Source organism: Aplidium turbinatum, chromosome 8 (assembly GCF_918807975.1).
Source record: "Aplidium turbinatum chromosome 8, kaAplTurb1.1, whole genome shotgun sequence".
NCBI lineage: Eukaryota > Metazoa > Chordata > Ascidiacea > Aplousobranchia > Polyclinidae > Aplidium > Aplidium turbinatum.
Genome location: NC_137479.1, coordinates 32,506,458 through 32,532,261, shown reverse-complemented (window position 1 = coordinate 32,532,261; position 25,804 = coordinate 32,506,458). Strand labels below are relative to the sequence as shown.

Genomic DNA, 25,804 nt, shown 5'->3' with positions numbered 1-25,804 from the left:
CCTTCTGACGTACACCTGACCCACGCTGCAGCCGACGACAATGTCTGTTTCCGGTTGTCTACTCTACTTATGACTTAAATTTGGTACTACCCATTACTCGAAATCGATCACTGAGTAGAGGCAATTATACTCATAGTGAAGTTTCTTCCCCAGAGAAACAACAGCAAGTGCGGGGGGTGGAGTCGAACATGCAGGCTCTCGACTACGAGCCCAACACGCTAACCACTCGGCCACTGCTGCCGACTAAGTTGGCAGCTGGTTGGCTTTTTAGGGGTTAGAGCTACAAAGTACCGTAGTCATTTCATTGACGTGGGTTCGATTCTCACAACTGCTATTGCTCTTTTTTCTTCTGTAATTACCAAATAAAGTTCAAAGCAAAGATTAACTCTCTGGCTAAGTGCGAGAAAGTCACAATTGGACGGTAGCCTCTTATAACATGTTCTGATCGGTTGGCGGTGTCATTCTAGTCATTTGCAGTGGCAGAATTTTTTCTTGTTAAAGTGGCTACCAAGCAAGCTAAGTTAAAACACAGTGTAAACGCCTGGCTCGTAGTTCAGGGTTGCCAAACCAAAAAATCATATTGAAATGAAATATATATTCATATTGATAAAAAATTCAAAATGTGCCAACAGCGAAAATATATTTTCCAAATTTGATCAATAAAATATCACAAAACCTTTTCAAAGCCAAATGAGTGGGGGGGTGATTTTGCATTGATCACCCCCCCACTCCAATTAGTGGGGGGTGATCACCCCCCTCACCCCCCCTTGGATAGAGCCCATGGCGCAAACAAACAAACTGAAAAGATCGAGAAAGAAAATAGAACATTGCTCATCGCAGTTTCTGTTTCTTTGCAAATGTTTTAAAATTTCCGGTAGGGGAAGTGTGGGACCTATGGAACGCCCGGACCTATGGAACACCAGATTTGCTCCCAAACCAAAAGTGGATTTTAAAAAATATTTATATTTGGAAACACCGTTTTGACATGTAAGCAGAAATCAACTTCAAAAATTCGGGAAAAGGCTGTTTTGAAAGATGCAAACGCTTTTTTATGTTTTTGAGTTTGAAAATGTAGGCTACCTTTGAGGTCTAACTTTGTAAGAATTCTTCAGGAGTTTAGGGCAAGCAGGACTCTTAGCGCAGAATCTCCGATGAAACCATTTATTTAAACAGTAGAAAGACAAGAATGCAGCACAGTGAAGTGCATCATTTCAAACTTACAACCAGTTATCTAAACATCATGGTTATGTGGGACCTATGGAACACTGTTTCATATAGGTGTATATCACATAAGGAATTCACTTTGAAAGGTGATATCTTGGAAACGCCTGCACTTCAGTAAGAAAGTTTAAATTTGGAGGGTTAGAGTTTTTAGGTTTTTCATATTTTTAGTAGCCTAACAACTTTACCATGTGACTTTATTTTGTGGATTTCATTTTTTGTTATTTTTCTGTGTATTCGTTTTTTTCGATTAGTGTTGAATGTTTTCCGTGGTGCTTTGTTAAAAATCTAGATTTTGCTTGACAATGAGCAGTGCTTTTAGCTCTAATGTAATAGCGTTCCATAGGTCTCATCGGGTGTTCCATTGGTCCCATAGGGGTGGGACCAATGGAACATTTCGCAAAATTTTTGTTTTTTCTCGTAACAAGCTAACCAATCAACATATTTTTATTTCGCTCTATCATAAGTTAAAACCACCCACCAGCATAATATAATCTAAAATTTAGGTTGTTTGAAGTTAAAATACAAAAATTATGACCATTTCAAAAAAAGTGTTTCATAGGTCCCACACTTCCCTTAATGATTCTAAGAGTTTGCCGAAGTGGCTAATCGCAGTTTCCGCAAACATTTTAAAATGGTTAGGGTTGATCAGAGTTTCTGCAAATATTTTAAAAGGATTAGGGTTGATCGGAGTTTCCGCAAACATTTTAAAATTTCTGGTAATGATCCTAAGAGTTTTTGTTTGTTTGCAGAAAATTTTAAAATGTTTGCGGACACTGCAATCAGCAACTTCGGCTTTTTTAAATTTTTTCTCTTGATCTTTTCATGGTACGAACTGACGGTATGAATTTTTCATGGTACCAGGCAATTAGGTTGCATCCCCATACGACAACCGAAGTTGCTCGCCCTGAACAGCTATTAGACATGAAGGGCGTATGCTCTGGGTCGGCATCACTCTGTACAGGATGGAGTTGCATGGGGCTTTGTGAGCTATAATTGCTGTCTTGATTTGTTGTCATTCACTTGATTGCAAGAATCAACTACGGTACTAGCAGTGCTTCCACTTTGAAGGATTTTATCCCGAAATAGACCTTTCCCGCAGCCAACCAATGAAGCGTGACGTTGAAAACAAACCAGTTCAAAAACTGAAATCGTAGTAGTGAAGCACAGTTTTTGAACGTTTTGATCGAACAATCGCGCATTTTAGTCGTACATTTTGTACTAAAATTACTTTTTTGACCGAGTATTACAATTAAGTTATTTATTTTTAGAAAAAATTTGAATTTACTGCAAGGTCTTAGCCCATGGACTTAACTACCGCCGGCAAAGCGCTATAGCCTACTGCACCGGACCACTGAACGAAAGGACCTCGCATTGATAAATTTTATTTCAAAAATATTTGAGTTAACAACTAAAGTAGGTAGCCTAAACGTGTCATCACTTCACTTAGAATCTACACTTATATTTTTTCGTGCAGCTTTTCCGTTTACTTGATGTTTTTGTCCTAGCTTACCTTTTGTTTTTGGTCGCTCCAGGTTTCTAGCCACTTAATGTTTGTGTTTGGTTCGGCTTCTTTTATGCTTATGGAAGTAATATATTGACACAGAATGAGACAGCATAGGCCTATGCATTTTTGGCAATTATTACTTTCTGTCGAAATAGGAATAATCACATCACAAGTTTGCAACTCACACGCATTAATTTTAAATTGGACTACAGCGCAAGTGGAATCCCCAATAGGCCTACCATACTTTTTGGTTAGGCTAGTACAATTTTATTAAATTATTAGCCTACTAACTGTTGTCTAAAATTTGAGTAAACTTTTTAACATTATAAAACTCTAATTAAGTACAAACAATTTATAGTAGGCCTAATGTAGCAACTGCATGATTGAGTGGTGAAAACGTTTGCGCGACGTTCCCAAAGGACTTCGGTTCGACACCGCTCCAGGGTTTGCGGCTGTGTCTCGGCAAAGACACTGTCATGCTAAAATAAGGATAGCAGCTGACTCGACAGCTAGGCTATATATCTCTTCGTTGCTTCTTATTGTGTTGCGTTTGTGATCGCAGTAAAGGCTACGTACTCTATATGTTGTTGCAATGGAACCAAAAAAACGTGATTACGCTAGCGTATTACTGGACTGGACTTCATGTCAACTTTACTGGGTGGCTTATATGAAACTGGTTAGGCTAAACAAACAAATAATTGAAATTCTTCTGTGGTCGGACAAAAAGAATAAAACGTAGCTTCGATTTCATATTTAAAGTAATCACCAAACTTCTGCGGAAATCCATTTTTTTTTGGATGAGCTTGGGCAAATGCGAAGTGTCAATAAGTGTGTGCCTAATGCCCATGCGTCTTCATCAATAAGTTGACCCAGAGGCGTAGCCAAGGGGGGGTTTTGGGGGTTACAACCCCCCCCCCTTTGGCACGCGTGTGACGTCACGATATTGAGAATGATGCTTTCAGTCTAAAAAAAATTGCCTAATTTTAAACAAAATTGCATTAAAAGAGCGAGTTTTGCCAATACCAAACATTCAAACATCTCAGCCAGGAATTAGCAACAAGAAAACACAGAGACTTAGCTTTATTTTCGAAAAATGCCGAAAAAAACATGATCTTATCCTTTTGCTATGCTACCGGACAGCACCAATTTTACAGGAATATTCGTACCCACATTTTTGTTGAAAATGCTCTTAGAATGCACCAAATTCAAAGTAATTTTTCAAAATTTTCTAGGGGAGGCCCCCCAGACTCCCCGCCGCTGGCTGGCTAAACCCCCCCCCCCTTTCAAAATTCCTGGCTACGCTACTGAGTTGACCCGTTGGGAAATTGAGCCAAAGAGCGGCTAAAACAAGATATAAGCTTATAGTAACAATAAATATTTGTCAGCAGCTGATTATAGCAAGAATTGACAGCAATAGACACCGGTGTTTCGTGGTCTGTAGCTCCTGTGAGCTTTACATATGTCATTTCTACGTTCTATAATATGCACAGAAACAAACGGAAGCTCCATAATTGTATCGGAGCCCCAACTGACGAAGTTAGGCTACGGCCCTGATTGAATGGCAGTGTAGCTTATTAGCCTACTTCAGTTGGTTCATATTCAGTGCAAGTAGGCCATAAGTGATAGGCTGCATTGCTCTCACAAGTAGGCTATAAAGAAGCAAAAAAAGGCTACAAACTGAAACCCACTTAGCCTACTTATTGGAGCAAATAAGACAGTAGGCTACGGTACAAGACATGGTAGCTAAAGCAGAAAGAAATTTCAAGTCTAGCAGAATTGCAGACCAACAGCGTTTTGCTTAGACATTAACACACTACCAGCAGTTCCTTCAAGCGCCATTATAGCCTATACACAGTTACTAGAGCCCATTAAATAAGTGGCTTATCATTCACTTGGCTTGTTTTTCATATAAAAATAACTTGAATAAACTTTAACAGTCAGATCCTTGTTTTTAACGTTGGATCCATGTTATAATAATGATTCTACTAACTACTCAACAAGTTATCAAGTATTCACAAGCAATTTGGTGCTTGCCAATGAAGCAGCCAGCATAGACTTTACATACGTAGACGGGAAACTGCGAAAAAAGAAAAAAGCGATTTTAATGCAACAAACCAAAGCGACGTTAAAATCATGTGTCTGCCTTGCCACGCATGACTGAATCTAACTGGCTTTCCATTGGCAAAACAGAAAACGACTCTTTCTTACAATTTCAAACTTCTGGAAGCGGAAGCTTCATGTTTATTGCTTATACAGGAATAGCAATGGCAGTGTCTGGTGAAAACCTGTTCCTTTCGGATGAAGATTGGGAAATACACGTGGAGGTAATAATGGAGCACAGTCTCTATATTAATAATATAATATAGTAATTATAGGGACTGTGAATGGAGACCGTGCTTCGGACAGTAAAATATTTCAACGGAACTTTTACTGGTAATACTTCAACTCTACCGTTGATATAGTCTGTCCAAAATCTATGGTTTAACATGTTAATCTACTTCAGCAGAGACTGTTTGTTGTGGTTCTCTTTACAACTGCCTATTTTGAAGCCAGGGATTCATAGTATATAGGGACGTTTTAAACCTTTCAAGGTTTTGCCACCTTTTCCCGTTCGTTAACGTGCTGGTAGGTTTATATCGATTTTTGTAGTTAGTATCTTTTTCGTCCCGGACGCGTTAATGACGAAAAATAAAATGATTGATTGATTGATCGCCAACTAGGCTGGATTTCTGACAAGCTGAGTGTAAAAGTGTTGCCAGCTATTTTTTATATTTTTAGAAAAACTAATTTTTTGGCATTTTTAAAGAGTAGTGGTCGCCCAAAGCTTGTCTATTTAAAAATTAAATTTGACCTGAAGTTTAAAGTTGCACAAGATCGAGGTAAAGTAGTTTGTAGTTGTGTTACTTTGCAATAAGAATGTGAATTTATGCACAAAATTTAAATAAAACTTAGAAAAAGAGGTTAAATTTGCAAAAAATATGATAGTTTAGTAAGTGAATAATAAATTTTCTTTAGATTAGTTTTAAAATAGTTATTCACGGGCAAGTTTTGGGCGACTATTACTTTAAAAATACCAAAATAATTTTTTTTCTAAAAATATCTGGCAACACTTTTACACTCTGCTTGTCAGAAATCCAGCCGAGTCGGCGATCCCTATACTATGAATCCCTGTTTGGAGCTGCGTAAAGGCCTGCGACCCAGACTTTTGCCGCTCATACCGACTTCCGCCCGTAAGCTTCATGATTCAAAAGTTATGAGATAGTTTGTTGTGACTTCGATTACAAAGCTTTAAGTTTAAGTCTTAATACATCGGTATACACCAACCAGATAGCCTACCACTCGAATGCTTTGTCGGAAATGCTGTAATTCAACGTGGATCGTGCCTAGCAGTTGCAGCAGGATTGGCAAAGAAGTCTTCCGATTCCTAATTTTATGACAACAATCGATTTAAGAACAACCAACTAGTGAAGAATGTTGCATGTTTTTTTTAATTCTTCATCTTTATCCTCCATTTACGGGAAAACGGCGGAGGCGTTATGCATAGGACCATTTGATCCAGACATGCTTGGGAGTTTCCACATTCAAGTTTCCGATTTCATTTGAAGTTTGATCTTGTGAAATAGTCCTACTACCGAGATTTTAATTCAGTTCAGCCCCCTTAGAGAGTGTGCAATGTGCATGATAAAGAAATATTGTTACTTTTTGTAAGAGCGGTAAGAGTAAGGCTTTTGGTCGGCTGATTTTTGATAAAGTAAAATGTATTCCTGTTTTACAGATATAGCTAACATTGAGATGGTTGTGCTTTCTTTTTCAGAGTTTTTGAAAAGTCGTGATGAAGGGCGTTTAATACGGCTATTTTGTCAAGATGCTAAGCGGTTGTCCTGCGAAACTGGTCTTTCGATAGGCGAGCTCCTAAAATGTTTAGATGTAATTCCCAGGCGCGAATCTAAGAGTTTTTTTCGGGGGGGGCCAGAAAATTTAAAATTCAATTAAAAAGAAAGAAAAAGCTAAACAGATATGAACAATGATACTACGACATATACGATATGCTATAAAATAGACATTAAAACAGCCATTTTCATCAATTGTGATGCCGAGAGACTAATATCAGCTGATTAGAAGCATATCAAACCATTTGATGCGGAAACATACAATTTCTACAATTTCTCACAAAATTTCGGGGGGGGCCCGGGCCCCCCCCATAAATCCGCGCCTGGTAATTCCTATAATTTTTTGCGAACGGAAGAATGAAGCTGCTGCCAGCAATCTTCAGACATCAGATATTGTTATCAGTGACGAGGATAAAAAAACAGTGAAGTATATTGGAGGTTATATAATAAAAAATCTGCTACGCAAATCTTGGAACAAGGAAACAGAAAAATCTTTTTTGCAAAGGTGCGTTAAAAAAAGTTCGGATTCTTCACTGCTCGAAATAACGGACCCCCTTCTTCGCATATTGATTGCTTTGGAAAAAGCCTTTCGAAAGAGCAAGTCGTTCGCTGGTATCGATTTAAATATTATGAACGAGTGTCTGGCATCGCCACATGTCCAAGCACATATACAACAAATGTGTGTAGGCTTAGATATAGATCTTGAAGATACCAGGCCATGCGTCTCGTGCGTCCATAGAATTGCTCGCTTATTTTTTAAAATTAGGGGCCATCGTTTTGCTAAGTCATTAGCAGAAAATGCCACAGCAAAGAACAGTAAGTCTCTTCGCAACTCTTTGAAAAAGCTGTAACTTGCTATTGAACTCTGTACCGTAAGTGATTCGTTTTTTTCTATTTGTGTTCTGTGCCGTATTCTTATTTGCTGGCTGTGATTGTTGTATTTCAGTAAGTCTCTCCGCAACTCTTTGAAAAAGCTGTAACTTGCTATTGAACTCTGTACCGTAAGTGATTCGTTTTTTTCTATTTGTGTTCTGTGCCGTATTCTTATTTGCTGGCTGTGATTGTTGTATTTCAGTAAGTCTCTCCGCAACTCTTTGAAAAAGCTGTAACTTGCTATTGAACTCTGTACCGTAAGTGATTCGTTTTTTTCTATTTGTGTTCTGTGCCGTATTCTTATTTGCTGGCTGTGATTGTTGTATTTCATCTGTTATTCGGCTTGCCTTTTTAAGTCATGTGTTATTTCTCTTATGACCTTACACTAAAGTAGAGGACGAATTGTTTTCTTTTCGCTTATTGAATACAAGTATTTCCAGTTATTTATTGTTGTTTTTTTTTCAAAAAGAATATCAATCAATAATAATTCATTCGCAAAAACTCAACATTAACATTATCATAAAACACTAGGCAATCACAAGCAAATTTATAAATGGACCACTACTCTTTCCGGCGTTTCTTGATAGGTTGACCAACTGCACAACCGTGATGTAATTCGGGCTTTAACACAATGGTGTTGTTTCGGTATCCAAACTCATGAATATTGGGATTTTGGTGCCTTCTTCCCAACGCTCTTTGGTGACCAAAGTAGGCTTCGAGGCTGTCTTGAGATATTCGCCTTGTTGCTACGCACCCAAAACCACGACGCAGGAGATAACGGACAAGCTCGACCATGCTCTTTGTGGCCAAGCGTAAGCCATCAAACGTTTGTTTCGATAAAAAAGATTTTTCTAACGAGCTTCTTCCAAACTTCTGCATGTTAGCTTCTCTCCACTGCTCTAATCGCGGAATGAAGATGTTTTCCAACCAACTAAGACGGTCATCATGGATATCGCTGAAAAAATTGAAAATTATGAATATGGAGTATGCTGGGCGTCTGTTAGCGGTATCGGTGAGCGGGAGCTGAAGAAAGTATTATCGGAAAAATTGTGTTTCAATTCTTGTCGAAATCGCCAGCATACCAGCTTGTTGTTTTTACAAAATTTGCAAACTGCGTTAGAAAATTTTTGAAAACTGCCTTACCAGCGATCGTCCGCAAAACCTACACAATAAATCATATGACTTGGTTATAGCTAGGTGTCTTCCTCTCTGTCTCACACACACCTAAAATCTGTACAATACATTTGACAATGGCAATGAAAATACAAAATACCTGTTAACTCGAACACTTCTTTTCCCCTTGCCTGGTCGAGTATTCATGTAGTCGAACCACGAGTCCATCATTGAAACAAAATCTGCAGTCTCTTTCATTTCTTCCCTTTTTTCAATTGGAAAAAAGTTCTTCATGGCCGTTGCAACAGAAGCAGATAATGTTTGAGCTGCCAACTTCACATTCATTTTGGAATAGCTTGTCAATTGAATGTGGCGGGCTGACAAGCGATTTCGAGCTAATTCGCCTTTCTGAAATCAAATATACGTTTCCGTATGAGAGAGTATTGCCATTGTGCCATATGAACCAGTATGGTTACAAAAAAGAAAAAAAAATTACTAACTGCAGATTCAGCCATCGCAAGACTGGTATAAACAACAGAAAGAAAACTCTTGTCTCATATCGGCTGTAATGAAAAAAGTACCCACCGCGAGGGCAAATAATGAGACTACAACACTCAAAAGTATTCGACTAATCATTGCAATAGGAAATTAACCTCCCATAAAAATCAGCCCGTCTCACCAGTCTGCACAAACACATTAGCTGTAGCATGGTCATATATCACTCAATAGCAACAACAAAAAAAATAAATGGACTTACATTTTCAGATTCTATTAATGCAAAGTGTTCCCACAAAAGGAACTTTCCGTTCCTGTGAATTAATCTCGGATGCTTCTCACGTTTACTGCTGCTAGAAAACAGGCAGTTTCTCGTAGTTTTCAAGAGATGCGGAGGATCGGGAATAAGGTAGATCTTACGATCCATTTCAGGAGAAAACCAGTTAATAGCTTGATGAAGCGAATCACCATCGGAACTCATGAGTTTGAACATGGTTCGGTTTGCAGCAAGACCATCAGCCACAATCGCAAGCACCTACAGTAAAAGATCTAAATAGACGCTTAACAGATACTGTGCCTGCACATAGCAGATTGTGCAAAAAATTGCAAACCTGCTACACTACAGTACCAGTTTTTCAACAAAGGTAATATCACTCATCGTGCAACAGCAATTTAAAATTCCCTTGCAATTTTTTATTACTAACTGAGTATGCCACACAACAAGAAAGAATATTGCACCACCAAATCGAAGTAACAATAAGGGCTAAAAACGCGGTTTATCATTAGCTATTGTAAATAAATGATGTAAGTGGAAAGGAAACGATGTCTGGTTTTGGAGATATAAATTAAAAAAACAAAACAAATGACGCAAACCTGCAATCCATGTGTTTCCAATAGACCGATGCATTCCCACATGATCGATGCAAGCTGGGATCCAGTCACAGTGCTCGAAGCAAAGTACAAAAGAGGAAACTTTAGACCGGGATTTCCACTAAACGATTTCACATACACTGTAAGGGCATGTGTTGCAATCTCACCTTGTTTAGGATTCGATCGGTTTCCAAGGTCAGTAAACCCCACAAGCGTGCCCGTACAAGCATCGTACACCAAATCTTGTTTAACTGTAAAAACATATAATGCACTGATATTAGATACAACGTAGTTTACCCAAACAACACAGTATTTCTTCCATAAGATAAAGAAATCAAAAAAATCGCCACTTACCGCTCATTTCGTCGAGAGTGAGATATACACATTTTTCTTTGTCCTCAGCTTTAAGCATGTAAGAGCGAATGAACTCCGCGGTTTTACAAGTCCAACCGGTAGCTGGTTTTTTAGCATTTCTTCAAAAACAAAGAAAACGTTATACACAGTACCGATTTCGATCTTTCCACAAGCTTGCATTCAAAATAAAAAATTCAAAAATTTCGATATCATTTGAACAGGAAAAAACAAGAAAGTAACTGCAGTACCATATACTCTTTTTTTTTAATCTTTTTACATCATCTAGCTCCGTTAATACTTACCGGTAATCAATCAAAGTGCGACGTGAAGGTAAAATCAAAATTCGTCTTAATTCATCACAACAAGAAGCGCTTTTCATTGCTAAATTTAAAGCAAATCTAAAAAAAGAAAAAAGCAACACATTCAAAAAGCGTAAAATTTTATCACCTGCAAACTACATTTTTCATTAACCATCAGTGACGATCGGTGAGGGAAAGCAAGGAAAGCAGTGCTTACCTGAGCGAAAACTATGCAAAGTATAATGATTGAATTCTAGGTTTAACTTCTTATTATTTTTATCATGTCTATTTTAACTTGAAAATTACTGTATTCGTGACTAGAATTACTCGTAACGCTAGTGAGTAGTCTAAATCCTCACCAAACCGCATGTCTTGCCTATAAATGCCAATTAACGCAAACGCTTCTGTCAGAAACAATCACTGAGGCTCCAAGGTAAGCAACTATCAAACTTGCTTATCCAAATTCAAAAATGTCAAAAAACGCCTTCGTTTTATCCAATCATCACTCGTTTTGCAAAACGTCACCAGCTGCTTAGCCAATCAGATGTGTTATGGTGAGACCAGGTGAGTCTTGCTTTCCCAGTGACGTCAATGCATACATTCGCTAGAGCGGCTAGACTAACTCGTCAGAATGGTGCTCGTCACGGTACACCGCACAAGCATCATAATGCCGAAATAATTGTTGCTGTTTTTTGATGTCTCCTCGCCATGTACTGTACTTTAGCCTACTAGCTTTCATAGTCATGCCTTTGCCCTTTTTACAGCGTTGATATAACGTTACTTCGCCAATGAACGTTCAGGTGCGGATGCAATATTTAGTTCGTTAAGCTTCTATACGCAGGGGGCAAACTTATCCAGCTTTTTGTACAAATTGCTTGCGGTTGTAATGTTTAGACCTAAGTGTTAGTTTTTGTAGTGTAGGCCTAACTGAATATCTCAGAATGAATATTCATGACGAATTAAATATTTAGACAACTATTATTCCATGTCTAACACTGGATTTTGGTCCTGCAACGTTAAAATTAAGATTGTTCATGACTTCTAAACATTAAATGGATGTATGATCACGACAAAGGCGAAGCACAATTTGACAGATTTTTATGTTTGATTTGTTTTGAAAATGCTCTCAGAGCGCACCAAATTGGAAGTGTTTTTCAAAAATTTCTGGGGGAGACCCCCCGCTGGAAGTGTTGCCTTCGGCAACACGCCTTCGGGCTTCGCCCGACGGTTACGCCCTTCGTGCCTAGGCCTACTACCTTGCTGCAGCATATTTACAAATTGCTTTCCCAACGGTTTAAGCCACCGAACGTCACTGTTAACCATGCATATCTGGTTAATCAACCTGAGGTTTGTTAATTGTTATACGTTCAGCAAAGAACTTTTCAACTTTGTAAGTAGAGTTATAGATAGTGAGTGAAGCTGGGTTATTAAAGTAATCTTGAAAACTGAACGGGGTAACTCAATTTCCAGTTTTATTTCATGCATCATGTATGTTAAGAATGTTTAATTTATAATTTAATTGCTTCGTTTGCACTATTGGTGAAGTATTAACAATTACCTGATGATATCTGGATGAAATCGTAGTCCGTTTTTACGTTGTTTTTGCATTTTCAATTGTTCCCGATAAAACAGAGAATAAAACGAGTCAGAATTTCGTTCCATAAGCTGATGAATATCTGAAGCAATTGGAGAATCCAATGCAACAATATCTTCCTTTCTGGATAACTTTTGTTTTATTCTTGCAATTCTAAACATGTATATTCGTTTTACAAAGATATTATGCTGTTAATACTTTAAAAAGTAGAGCAAAATCATCGCACAAACTAAACTCACTCTGATTTTTGTTTCCTAGCTGTCTGCAGAAGTCGACTCTTTGTTGCCCGTGTGGAAAATTTTTGTAAAGGTAACTTGCCAATTTGAAAATTATAAGCTTCTCTTTGACGTTGCAATTTTGCATTCATCAAAATGCAAAATTTGCAATGTTTGCAAATATCACCATCAGAACCCACAATGATGACAGGACATGAAGGTGAACGGTAAACATCAGTTTGAAGTAAAGAATCATCACACTCTCGAGTTGAAATCACATGGCGAATAGCATTTTTGAAGTTGAAAGAAAATCCTTACAAAAAAAAAGTAACTTTAGCAGTACATTTACAAGTATATTAATTTAGCTAGGTTAGATTCGCTTACGCTTAGCTGGTCTAGAATTTTAGGCTCACATTATGCTTACAACCGGTAAATACTCAAGCCTTTCTGCAATTTCACATAGGCCTAACAATGTCATAAAAACGCCATAGTACTGCAACTGTGGTGACCCTCCATGCAAACACAGACAAGGTAAGAACTGTAAACTACAAAGTAAGTTTCATTAACAGCCTTGAGAAATGATACACATTGAATAAAAACACAATTAGTAATTTGTACAGTATCGCAGCAAACAAACCTGAACATAAGTGAGAAAGAAGAGGTAACACTCTTTGTAAAAAAGTCTTGATTGTGCAAGTGCGGATATCTGGCATGTCAACTGCAGCAATCGAACATTTAAATCCATGATAAAACAACTTGTATGAAAAATTGGCTGTAATAACTAATTCCAATATGGAAGAAACATCAGTTTTATAGCGAGCAACAATCTAAAATAAAGTTGCATTGAAGTTAATGCTGGCTAACAGACTAACTTTAAAAAAATTGTTGGTAAAATGAAGGTTTGAACATATCTTTTCCCCTAAGTTTTTGGTTATCTTTTTTTACCACAAACTCCAACTATAGTAGTGCTGCATTTAACGTATATGCCAATCCATGTGCATACACAGTAGCCTACATTCAAACAACATTTACCATGGTCAAAACTCTAAGAACGTATCAATTGCTGAAACATACTTGGACAATTCAGTTTGCCTAATTTAGCATATTTCTATATCTACAAGTGTAAAATAAAGCAACTGATACCCTAAACATCTTAACATGATATGGTGCACACAATCGACGCAAGATAACAAAATGACAAATTAGATCACAAACTTTGGTTTACTCATAACAAGAGATCAAACAATGAGCTAAATTTACAAACTAACCTAATGCAGTAAGTTGTACAAAATTGCTCATGAAGAAACTATGAAAGTTAATTAGTCGTGGTAGGTATACATATATAATTTATTTAACATCATATCACAACACACACTCAATCTCCATTATGATAAAAATATTTTGCTTACTTGGGAATCAGAGACTGTAAAGTTCCAGTCAGATAAAGATTTTTCCCAACATTGTTTTTTAACAGATGCACAAATGCTGTTGAAATCGTGATGCACTACTGGTGTTGGTAAAGGATGTTTTACTATTTCTCGTCTTGGCTGTGTATTCCGTTTTGGCACAGATTTTTCTGGCAAACACTCCGTAGGAATTGCTCCTACTTTGATACGTTTCTTTCCATTTGGTGCTAAAAGAAATAAGTAAAGACAACACTTCAAACCTAAAAAAGTAAGATTGTTGTATGCAACATATTATGTGATACAATTCAAGGCAGTCGCTGAGTCTACACTGCATCATCATGCTACCCTCCCAGTACTAAGTAGGCCTAGCTTACCGGTACCTTTAATAAAGTTGATTAGGACTGTTAATGTTGCAGAGCAACATATTGGACATTAGTAACAACCATATACTGGTACAGGCCTAAGTCACCTAACGCAATATGAATATTAAACATACCGATAGGCCTACTGTCTGTATACCTATACCGATTTTTCAACTGATGCCAGCAATCAATGATGAAATTCAACAGAACTTACTCAAGATGAAATCACAAGTTTTGAAATGCTTCTCGCAAATTCCACATTGCCCACGATGAATTTGAGACTTTATGTTATCTTCTTTTGCATTTGGATTTCGATATGATAATGCCAAACGATTAAGCAATTCTTGATGTTGATATTCATCAGTATCTTTCTTCAAAAACTTTAAACTTTTCACTTGCTTAATGTAAACATAGTGTCCCTTTTTATACCTGGTAGAACATCCAGGAACACAACAGAAACTTGGAGCCATGGAATGACATAATGTTATACCACTAAGTACCGTAACTTGATCTGGGCCCACCTACCTTGTTGAAATGCTTATAATGCAACTGTTAGCTAGGTCTATAATATCATAATAATAATATAAGGTCTCACTGGACATCTCAATTACCATACACAAGCATCATTCCATCAATAGTCTAAGCGTAAAACGTTTTGACCTGGAATAAATTGCGACCTTAACAAACTAGGTATCGTTGGAAAGCTTAACTCCTCTAGATTAAGATTTTCACTCTCCTCCAATCAGAGACCCTTGGCAAAAAAAGTTATGGCCGTTTTTGAAGCAACACCTTGCGCCGCTAGTGGCGAAACTGTATTTTTCCTTTTGCACAAGTTTTTAGGCTCATTTTTAACTTTTTTCCCTATGTGTGTAAGAAAGAGACAACTCACATATGATAAAATATTATTTATATTTAAATGACGTCACTCTGACGTCATCAAATTAAAATTGCTTACCTATTACTCTCAGCCCATTGATAATTGCAGATCCAATACATTTGTTCTAAAAAATCGTTTTTAGACATAACGGAGCTTCATATAATGATTCAAGGGGGCATTTTGACCCCAGGTCCGGTTTAATGACAAAACTAAACGCTACAAGTGGCTAGAGTATATTATGGGCATTATACAAAAAATGCAAAAATTTTTAAAACTTTACTTCAATAATTATGCCGTGGAGTGTTTTTGTTTTATTATCTTTATCCTGCATTGCGGGAAAGCGGACTTGAGCGCTATGCATCGGTGTACGCCTTCCGACGTACACCTGACCCACGCTGCAGCCGACTGCAAGGTCTGTTTCCGGTTGTCTACTCTACTTATGACTTAAATTTGGTACTACCCATTACTCGAAATCGATCACTGGGTAGAGGCAATTATCGTAAAGTTTCTTGCCCAGAGAAACAACAGCAAGTGCGGGTGGCTGGAGTCGAACATGCAGGCTCTCGACTGCGAGCCCAACGCGCTAACCACTCGGTCACTGCTGCCAGTGCCCAAGGCGTGTAACTATTGTTCTTGTCGACGGTGAAAATTCGACTCACACTGCTAGTGGATATGCCATGTCTGAGGAGTACAGCTCAACTATCCAGTGGAATCTTTCCGGTAGCTCAAATTTGGGCAATAGGCTACACAAATAATAATATTTATTTGCATCAGACAAAGCTGTCAATATACAAAACAAAGAAATAATACACAAACTGCAAATGCACAAATAACGAACAACAACAACGAAATAATACACAAACTGCAAATGCACAAAATCTCACTAAATAGGCTATCTAATGTTACAAGTTTACAGACAATGGTACGGTAGTGTTGCAAGTTAGAAGAACTGAAAGTATTCAGAACGATAAAAACAATCAGATGACATGGCAGCCATCAAAACTAGATATCAGCATACATAGAATTATTATAATGAAGACGATAATTTGATATACGATGGCAATCGGACCTCATCAGGGAGGCAACAATAGAGTTTGTTTGTTTGTTTATCTTTATCCTGCATTGCGGGAAAGCGGACTTGAGCGGATACACCTGACCCACGCTGCAGCCGACGGCAATGTTTGTTTCCGGTTGTCTACTCTACTTATGACTTAAATTTGGTACTACCCATTACTCGAAATCGATCACTGGGTAGAGGCAATGATCGTAAAGTTTCTTGCCCAGAGAAACAATGGCAAGTGCGGGTGGCTGGAGTCGAACATGCAGGCTCTCGACTGCGAGCCCAACGCGCTAACCACTCGGATACTTCGCATCTTCCAACAAAAGAAAAAACATATTTCCGAAGTAATGCATGAAATGTTATAATGTTGCACAAGACTTGATGTTCACGTACGCTATAATGTTTAGGCAAATTATGTATAATTCTAAATGCATTATTGAAGGCAACACGCAGGCGATTAATGTTACGTTGATGATAATTTTTCCACAGATGACATGCATACATTGGAGTACAATATGAACGGAATAGAACGTTTTTAATATCACTGGAGCACTTGTAAAATTTTGATTTTAATTTGTTGGCAGAACAGATAATTTATTGAAACATGATCAAACCGTCGCAATCCTCAGGGCAGTCTTCTTGTACACAACTGAGATTGCAACAAGTTTCCCCACGACACTCTCCACATGCTGTACGCACTTTAAGCCATGATTTCTGCAGCTGCAAGACATTGTACCACATTGATTTTTTGTTCCTTTTTTGCATTTGCATCGTACAACGTTCAATAGCCATTCTGGTGCCGGATCTAAATTGGCCTTTATTGGCATAACTGCACCTGCTGCGTCAGCTTTCCATCCCCATTGTGCGAGATCCAAGATTTTAGTGTCAAGATGCTTCCACTGACATACCTGAAGCAACAGTTTTATATCAACTTAGATAAATCAAGTCTTGCTGCCATAAAATTTTTGATTTGTAGTAGCCTACACCACATGTTTATGCTAGTCATATTATAACGCAACTTGTTTTGCTATAACTTGCATCTTTTCCTTACCGCAGTTTAATAGCGCAATTTGCTGTAATATTTTGAAGTTACCGACAATAAACAATTTTTGAAAAATATCTTCAAGTGGTATAATTGTTTGTTTTTGTTTTTATTATCTTTATCCTGCATTGCGGGAAAGCGGACTTGAGCGCTATGCATCGGTGTACGCCTTCCGACGTACACCTGACCCACGCTGCAGCCGACGGCAATGTTTGTTTCCGGTTGTCTACTCTACTTATGACTTAAATTTGGTACTACCCATTACTCGATTGTGTTACAATACCATTAGGCTACGCACTATTATTTCACCTGCAAATGTATAATACTCTGAAGGAATGAAAACGAATTGCAGCTTCGGTGGGTGGCAATCTTTCAGGATGAACAGTGGAAGCTGTTGCAACCATCTGCATGTACTTGACGTACCGTAGTTGGCCAAGTGAATCGGCAGGTTTTGCACTAAAGCTTGATGGATCAGCAAAATATAGCATTACTATCGGTGAATCTCATTCAGACTGGTAGGCTACTCAGCAACATTTTCATTTCTTCTTATTTAATTAACTGTGCACCAATACAGTCCCAGTAACTAACCTTTTCAATAACAAATCTCTTCCAGCATCAGCTATTTGCTCACGTGTAGAATCTAATCTCCCAAATACATCAGCAGATTGTTGAAATTCTTCCTTCTTCAGGTAATTGAACATCTTTAGCTTTCCTAAGCAACAAGACAGATGACATAATTAATCATTGTCACCAAATAATGTGTGCATACACTCCATGCATTGGCATTCCAAATAAAAGTATTACAATATTAGAATAATATTGAGTGGATTTGGTAATGACTGCCATCTGAATTCTTGCATATCTTTTAAAAGCTGATCAGAAAATGGTAAAAATGTATATACTTTCAGACAAGCATGGTTTAAGCAGTTCAGAAATATATAAAACACTGTAACAAACACTATAGATAAAACACTGAAAGCAAGATTAAAATGTACTGCTACCAAAGCTGATTAATTATATTGGTACCTTGTTGATATATTGCAGAAGTTGTATCACATCCACTCCAAGCATGAGCAAACAGCAATTAATTTTTGACACACCTCATGCACCTTACAACTACTTTCGCTCTCTTCTTTTTCTTTTAGATATTGATAAAGATGACTGTCACCAATGTTTTGTGCATAGCTGATTAATGTCTTCAGTCCACCTCGTTTCACTTCTTGTAGCTTTGATACATTATGAGATTGGCATTTGATGCATAAACTTTCATTACAAAAAGCTTGATTCTGATTTTCCATTATTCAATTATCTCCATAACATCTGAAAACTAGTCTATCAATTTTAACTGTTTAATAAACTAAGCTATACAACTTAGAAATCATTACCGGTATTTCATAAAAATCTTTAAAGCTGTAAAGAGAGAAAACTAACATCAGACCTGGGAAAAAAATGGCCACACAGAACATTTGCTCTTTCAAACTTAATATATATCTGAATATGTTATAACCTTTACAGGTGGTCTCAGAAGTAACAAGAACCATAGCTCCTACTGGTAGGCTGGCCTCCTTATTTAACTGATAGTGTGTGCAATTACCAGAAAACGTATTGTTGCATGGATATCACTAGAAGCTACCAGGTCTCAATAAACACCCTTCCTTTGTCAGTTTGTGCACCAGTGCACTGGTAACAGTGGCCTACTACTACTACCATACTGCATTCATTGGTACAAATACTTCACACCTGCATGCAGTGCCATTTAAAATCCAAGATGTTAAATGAAAGAGAACTCAACTAAAAGAACAACAGTAAATTCAAAAATTTAACATAAGCTAGAGATGATAAGACATGCTACATGTAAAAAACATTTAGACCTGTTTCCTTTAACTTTCATCATAGCCCAGAATACCGTACTGTAGCCTACACTGTTATAGGCCTAGTGCACCTGTGTAATGTGTATCGCCTGCTGCCCGGAACCCTATCTAACGTTTTGACTTCTGCTGCAAACCAAATTAAATGAATAACCTGACATAACTTACGGTACCGATAATGATGTTCTTGCAAACAGTTCCCAAAACAAATTAAGCTACGGTAGGCTTGCCTGGTACGGTACTCAGTTCTGTGATATTTAGGCTAGTACTGCAGCCAGTGCAGAGTGGTAGATCAAGAATCTTTGCTGTCCCAAACCTACTCAGTACTGCCTAGTTACTTACAAACCTCATGGCTATTTTTTTTTCTTTTTGTGCAACGCTCAGAGTTCAAGATGGATACCACTACATGGCTAATAAGCTGGTCAGTGGTCACCGGAGCAACTTCGACTGCCAGAATTTTACACGGCTTGCTGTTTCTGCTGAAAACATAGCTAGATTAGCTGCGCCACTAGCGGCGCAAGGTGTTGCTTAAAAAACGGCCACAACTGTTTTTGCCAAGGGTCCCTGGTTGGAGGAGAGTGATAATCATAAACTAGAGGAATTAAGCTTTCCAACGATACCAAATTTGTTAAGGTCGCAATTTATTCCAGGCGGCCCTATATTTTCGCATTTTACGCTCAGACTACAAACCAACCGCTAATTTTCTGCAATAGAGTTCTATTTAATATGCTGCCGGCAAATGCGGCAATCTCGCAACCTTCTGAGCATAGAGTTCTGAGGGAAGTCAGTTAGAACCACTGAAGCGTGACTGGAATGGAGATGAAGCACGAAAAAAGCCAAGTTTCTCGTCTACGTATGTAAAGTCTATGCAGCCAGCGTGATTGTTTTCAACGTCACGCTTCATTGCACAGACCTGCGGAAAAGGTCTATTGGGATTTTTCAACGCTTCGAAGGATAAAAAAAGGAAATGAAGATAGGAAGGATTTTTTAAGGATTTTTAACAATTTTACAAGGCAATTTTGTCTTAAAAAGGGAATTGTTGTTTTTAACAATTTTAAAGAAAGTTTTATTAATATTCCCTTTCAAAAGTTCTAAAAACAACTGGAAGAACGATGATCAGCTGGTTTCCGTTGTCACTCGCCGTCCGGAACCCCACTCAGGCTCCCAGTTCTCACTCGCTTTTCCATTCTCGCCTTTCTGTCGCTTGATTTCTTTCTCTCCATTTTGGGAATTGGTCGTCGAGAGTTATGCAGTCACCACCGTCATTCTGGCAGAATAATTCTGCGCGATCCGCCTAAAAAAATGATCCGTAAAAATTTGCGCGATAAAGAATGCGATGACAGTAGCAACACTCGGAAGCTGATAAAATCACTTCTCCTTACCACATCAAAGCAAATGTTATATTTTTTCCATAGCCAAATGAACAGTGAACACAGAAATTTAAATAAAAAACTCAACTTGTCAAAGATAAAGCAACTGCAATTGCGAAAAGTTAGACATAAAATCGTATCTATTAAGATTGCGATATGTGATATGGCAAGAAAAATAAGCATCACAAAAACGACTATAAAAATATTTTCCCGAAATATTTTTTGGAATTTTATTTTTGAATCGTGTTCAGAATTAAATTTCCTTTCCAGGGGTGTTACTCTCGTGGTGGGGCAGACGAAGGAAACGCAAGCAGAATGGTTTAAAAATTGGGTAAATGTCTTACAAATTTAAAAATAAATAGAGATTTCAACGTTTATAGACGCCTTCAATCAAGCGTCTATAAAAATATTTTCCCGAAATATTTTTCGGAATTTTATTTTTGAATCGTGTTCAGAATTAAATTTGCTTTCCAGGGGTGTCAATTTCGTGGTGGGGCAGACAAAGGAAACGCGAGCAGAATGGTTTAAAAATGGGGGAAATGTCTTACGTATTTAAAAATAAATAGAGAATTTAACGTTTATAGACGCCTTCAATTAGGCGCCTATAAAAATATTTTCCCGAAATATTTTTCGGAATTTTATTTTTGAATCGTGTTCAGAATTAAATTTGCTTTCCAGGGATGGCAATCTCGTGGTGGGGCAGGCGAAGGAAACGCGAGCAGAATGGTTTAAAAATGGGTAAATGTCTTACGTATTTAAAAATAAATAGAGAGTTTAACGTTTATAGACGCCTTCAATTAGGCGCCTATAAAAATATTTTCCCGAAATATTTTTCGGAATTTTATTTTTGAATCGTGTTCAGAATTAAATTTCCTTTCCAGGGATGGCAAGCTCGTGGTGGGGCAGACGAAGGAAACGCGAGCAGAATGGTTTAAAAATGGGGAAATGTCTTACGTATTTAAAAATAAATAGAGTTTTTAACGTTTATACACGCCTTCAATTAAGCGTCTATAAAAATATTTTCCCGAAATATTTTTCGGAATTTTATTTTTGAATCGTGTTCAGAATTAAATTTCCTTTCCAGGGATGGCAAGCTCGTGGTGGGGCAGACGAAGGAAACGCGAGCAGAATGGTTTAAAAATGGGGGAAATGTCTTACGTATTTAAAAATAAATAGAGATTTTAACGTTTATAGACGCCTTCAATTAGGCGCCTATAAAAATATTTTTCCGAAGTATTTTTCGGAATTTTATTTTTGAATCGTGTTCAGAATTAAATTTCCTTTCCAGGGGTGGCAAGCTTGTGGTGGGGTAGACAAAGGAAACGCGAGCAGAATGGTTTAAAAATGGAGTAAATGTCTTACGTATTTAAAAATAAATAGAGATTTTAACGTTTATAGACGCCTTCAATTAGGCGCCTATAAAAATATTTTCCCGAAATATTTTTCGGAATTTTATTTTTGAATCGTGTTCAGAATTAAATTTGCTTTCCAGGGGTGGCAAGCTCGTGGTGGGGCAGACGAAGGAAACGCGAGCAGAATGGTTTAAAAATGGGGTAAATGTCTTACAAATTTAAAAATAAATAGAGATTTTAACGTTTATAGACGCCTTCAATTAGGCGCCTATAAAAATATTTTCTTTTCGGAATTTTATTTTTGAATCGTGTTCAGAATTAAATTTCCTTTCCAGGGGTGGCAAGCTCGTGGTGGGGCAGACGAAGGAAACGCGAGCAGAATGGTTTAAAAATGGGGGAAATGTCTTACTTATTTAAAAATAAACAGAGATTTTAACGTTTATAGACGCCTTCAATTAGGCGCCTATAAAAATATTTTCCCGAAATATTTTTCGGAATTTTATTTTTGAATCGTGTTCAGAATTAAATTTCCTTTCCAGGGATGGCAAGCTCGTGGTGGGGCAGACGAAGGAAACGCAAGCAGAATGGTTTAAAAATGGGGAATGTCTTACGTATTTAAAAATAAATAGAGATTTTAACGTTTATAGACGCCTTCAATTAGGCGCCTATAAAAATATTTTCCCGAAATATTTTTCGGAATTTTATTTTTGAATCGTGTTCAGAATTAAATTTCCTTTCCAGGGATGGCAAGCTCGTGGTGGGGCAGACGAAGGAAACGCGAGCAGAATGGTTTAAAAATGGGGGAAATGTCTTACGTATTTAAAAATAAATAGAGATTTTAACGTTCGTTGTGGGGCAGTACATCTGGTACAAGGTACATCTGGCATCTGGTACAAGGATGAGTGGTGCCTGTTCTGGTGGTATGAAATCTGACACATGTACGAGTGGTGCCTGTCCTGTTGTTGTGAGGTCTCCTAAAAGGACGAGTAGTGCCGGTCCTGTTGTTGTGAGGTCTGGTACAGGGTTGAGTGGTGCCTGTTCTGGTGCTGTGATGTCTGCTTCCGGTACGAGTGGTGCCTGCTCTGGTGCTATGAAGTCTAATACAGGCTCGAGTGGTGCTGGTCCTGTTGTTGTGAGTACTGGTACAGGGTCGAGTGGTGCCTGTTCTGGTGCTGTGATGTTTGCTTCCGGTACGAGTGGTGCCTGCTCTGGTGCTATGAAGTCTAATACAGGCTCGAGTGGTGCCGGTCCTGTTGGTGTGAGGTCTGCTACCAAGACGAGTGATGTCGGTCCTGGTGCTGTGATGTCAGCTTCCGGTACGAGTGGTGCCTATTCTGGTGCTGTTTTGAAGTCTGACACACGTACGAGTGGTGCTGGTCTTGATGTTGTGAGGTCTGCTAAAAGCATGAGTGGTGCCGGTCCTAGTGTGAGGTCTGCTACAGGGACGCGTGATGCCAGTTGTAATCCTACTCGAAGCTTTGTTTCGCAAAATCGGTTTTCTCCACTTGAAACGTTATTTCATTTTGATGAAGTTTGCCAAGAGAGCACCTTTCCGAAACGTAACAGCAAAGTGTTGACAATGAACTTTGGAGGTGCTTCTGATGACTTAGTAAGTCAAACAGCAAATGAAATTGGTAGGTATTTAGCAAAAAATAATTTGCATTCCCTGAGCAACAAATCAAGCCGTGTAGAGTTTTTAACGTCTTCGAGTTTTCGTGCAAAGTGTGCTGCTTCTAAACGAGAGAAATATTTGTTGACGTTTTGTCGAAAAAATAAAAACTTAATAGATCATTTCAAAACAAATTCCGCTTCGGTATCACAAACTGTGCCCTCTCAGTTAGACATTGAATTAGCAAATTCCATCAGCAAGCATATGGACGACTTCCCTCGCGATGACTACCTTCCTGGTTCATGTGTCGCAGCAATGCTAAAGGAAAATCATTGGCCTGCTTCCTTTTTTCGCTCTGAAGTGAGAACAATTAAATCTAGATGGCGTCGTGATTCTTCTTTTAGGGAATCGGTAAAACTACTATATGTTTCTTCTAAACAAAAAGATATAGCGAAAGGCGTGACATCTCAACATATCTCCTCAACGCTATAGGTGCGCAAAAGTTTTGCGATGTTGGTCAACAGAATAACCCAGATCAAAACGAAACAATTGTTTCTGTTGCCTATCGAAGTGACATTTCTTTACAAAATCATGAAGACAATCTTCTCTACTGCATATGTAACAAGCCTAATGACGGATCCCTATATGTGTGCTGCGGAACTTGCTTGAAATGATTTCACCCTCGCTGCATATTCTCACCAAATAGTCCGGCATTAGCTATAACAGAAAAACAATGGAATTGTGCTAATAGTCAGCTTGTATGCGAAGGTGAACAGATAGTGTTGCATTCTTCAAATTCCGTGTTTTGTCATAAACTTGTTGGTGTAAGCAACAAACCCATTCAACATTTAAATGTCTTACCTCCAGTTTTCCAGCAGAAATCTGATTTGCTTTGTAACGTTAGTAAATCTGCCTCTCCAACTAATTCTGATGATTTACAATTGTCTGATAATAGATCAAACTTACTTCTATCTAACTGCGACAACAATTTGGTAAAGACCGAAACTAATCACCTAAAAACCGAAACTGACAAAATAATCGAAATTGATGATCTAAAAGCAAAAGTTAATAATAATAAAAAAAAAATTTATTGATGTAAAAGTCAAAGTTGATGAAACCTTAAATGAAATAGATAATCTAAAACCTGATGGCAAAGCTGAAGATGATGTAGGCCTAAAAGTTGATCGCCAAAAAATATTTACTGATGTAAAAAACAAAAATAATGACTCAAACGGAGTAAATGATAATGAAGGTAGCATTTTTGGATGCTTCCAAAATCAGAAACCTTGGATTTCTGATGAAACATTGAAGGAGTTAGGGGATTTTAAAGAGCCAGTATCGCAAAAGCGTGAACGACGTTGTGAATTGGTTAACATAGATAGTAAGTCGTTATTCCTCACGTTAGATGAATGGAAAGAAATGACTCCCAGTCGCACTGCGCATAGATTTTCATCTGGTTTATATCGCGATATTATAATGCAAAAAAGTTAGAAAAATTTATGACAGATGTGTTTTTTGTTTCAGAAATCATTATTTGGTAGAACCAGCAGCAGTTGAATCTCTAAGTAGCGGCGATACAAAATTTTACAATGGCCATGCTAACATGTATTGCAAGCACTCGCGTTGTTGTGAATGCTCAGTAAAGGGGACCATTCGTATATTTTCGTACGTTGATAAAGTTGAAATAGTCGTAAGTGTGAAGGGGAAGCGTAGCCATGAATCGCATTGCGTTAAACGAAGGCCGGTCGCAGGAGAACAACGTAAATTACTTATGGAACAATTACAATGTAAACATCCTAGCGAAGTTGGCCGAAAGTTGGTAGATGACTTAACTGAAGATGAACTATTTTACGGAGCGTATAACTTTGCTCCTGCCTCGTCTGTTTTGAGAAATATAAAAAGTGAAGGTAAGCTTTGCAATAGATACTCAACAAATTGGATGTATAACATCAATCGCCTGAGATACGAGTTTGAAAAGAAAAATCGAACTTTTATAAGACAAGTAACTACACATCCACCAGGCGTTATAATGTATTCAAATGCACAAGTGAAACTTTATCGGGATTTATGCCCCATTGATGTAGTTTATTTCGACGCAACTGGAAGTATAGTCAGAAAACAAGAAGGTGAAAAAGACTTTCAAATTTATTCGCTTTTAGTGAGAAGCCCATACGCCGGGGGTCCAGCGCTCCCGGTGGCAACAAACATCGCAACAACTCATAATTCTGAGAGTATACGGAGTTTTCTGGGAAAAATTTTAATGGACACTGTAAAAATTTGCGGGAAAGTAAAAAAGCCGGCATTGATGATGATTGACGGTTCCATGGCTATGTGGAATGCTGTATTAAGTGCTATGTGCAATGAGACAAGGTTAGATTATTACAACAGATGCTGGAGAGTAGTTACAGGCCAGGCAATAACGTACGA

The 25,804-nt window shown here is 37.9% G+C and overlaps 1 protein-coding gene and 1 long non-coding RNA gene across 2 annotated transcripts; both read right to left on the bottom strand.

Moving 5' to 3' along the window:
* Positions 1 to 7,939: 7,939 nt before the first annotated feature.
* LOC145775853 (uncharacterized) lies at positions 7,940 to 14,715 on the bottom strand. The gene is made up of 11 exons (XM_082587233.1): positions 14,414 to 14,715; positions 13,841 to 14,064; positions 13,069 to 13,258; positions 12,456 to 12,744; positions 12,181 to 12,369; positions 10,626 to 10,721; positions 10,324 to 10,442; positions 9,973 to 10,220; positions 9,362 to 9,634; positions 8,765 to 9,012; positions 7,940 to 8,446 (listed from the first exon to the last, which is right to left on the bottom strand). Exons 1-11 carry the CDS (start codon positions 14,667 to 14,669, stop codon positions 8,053 to 8,055), a joined length of 2,526 nt encoding a protein of 841 aa, XP_082443359.1. The 5' UTR covers positions 14,670 to 14,715; the 3' UTR covers positions 7,940 to 8,052.
* Positions 14,716 to 17,538: 2,823 nt separating this feature from the next.
* LOC145775203 (uncharacterized) lies at positions 17,539 to 18,336 on the bottom strand. The gene is made up of 3 exons (XR_014290134.1): positions 18,205 to 18,336; positions 17,767 to 17,890; positions 17,539 to 17,640 (listed from the first exon to the last, which is right to left on the bottom strand). It is a non-coding gene; the product is annotated as an uncharacterized LOC145775203 (long non-coding RNA).
* Between the last annotated feature and the right edge of the window lie 7,468 nt (positions 18,337 to 25,804).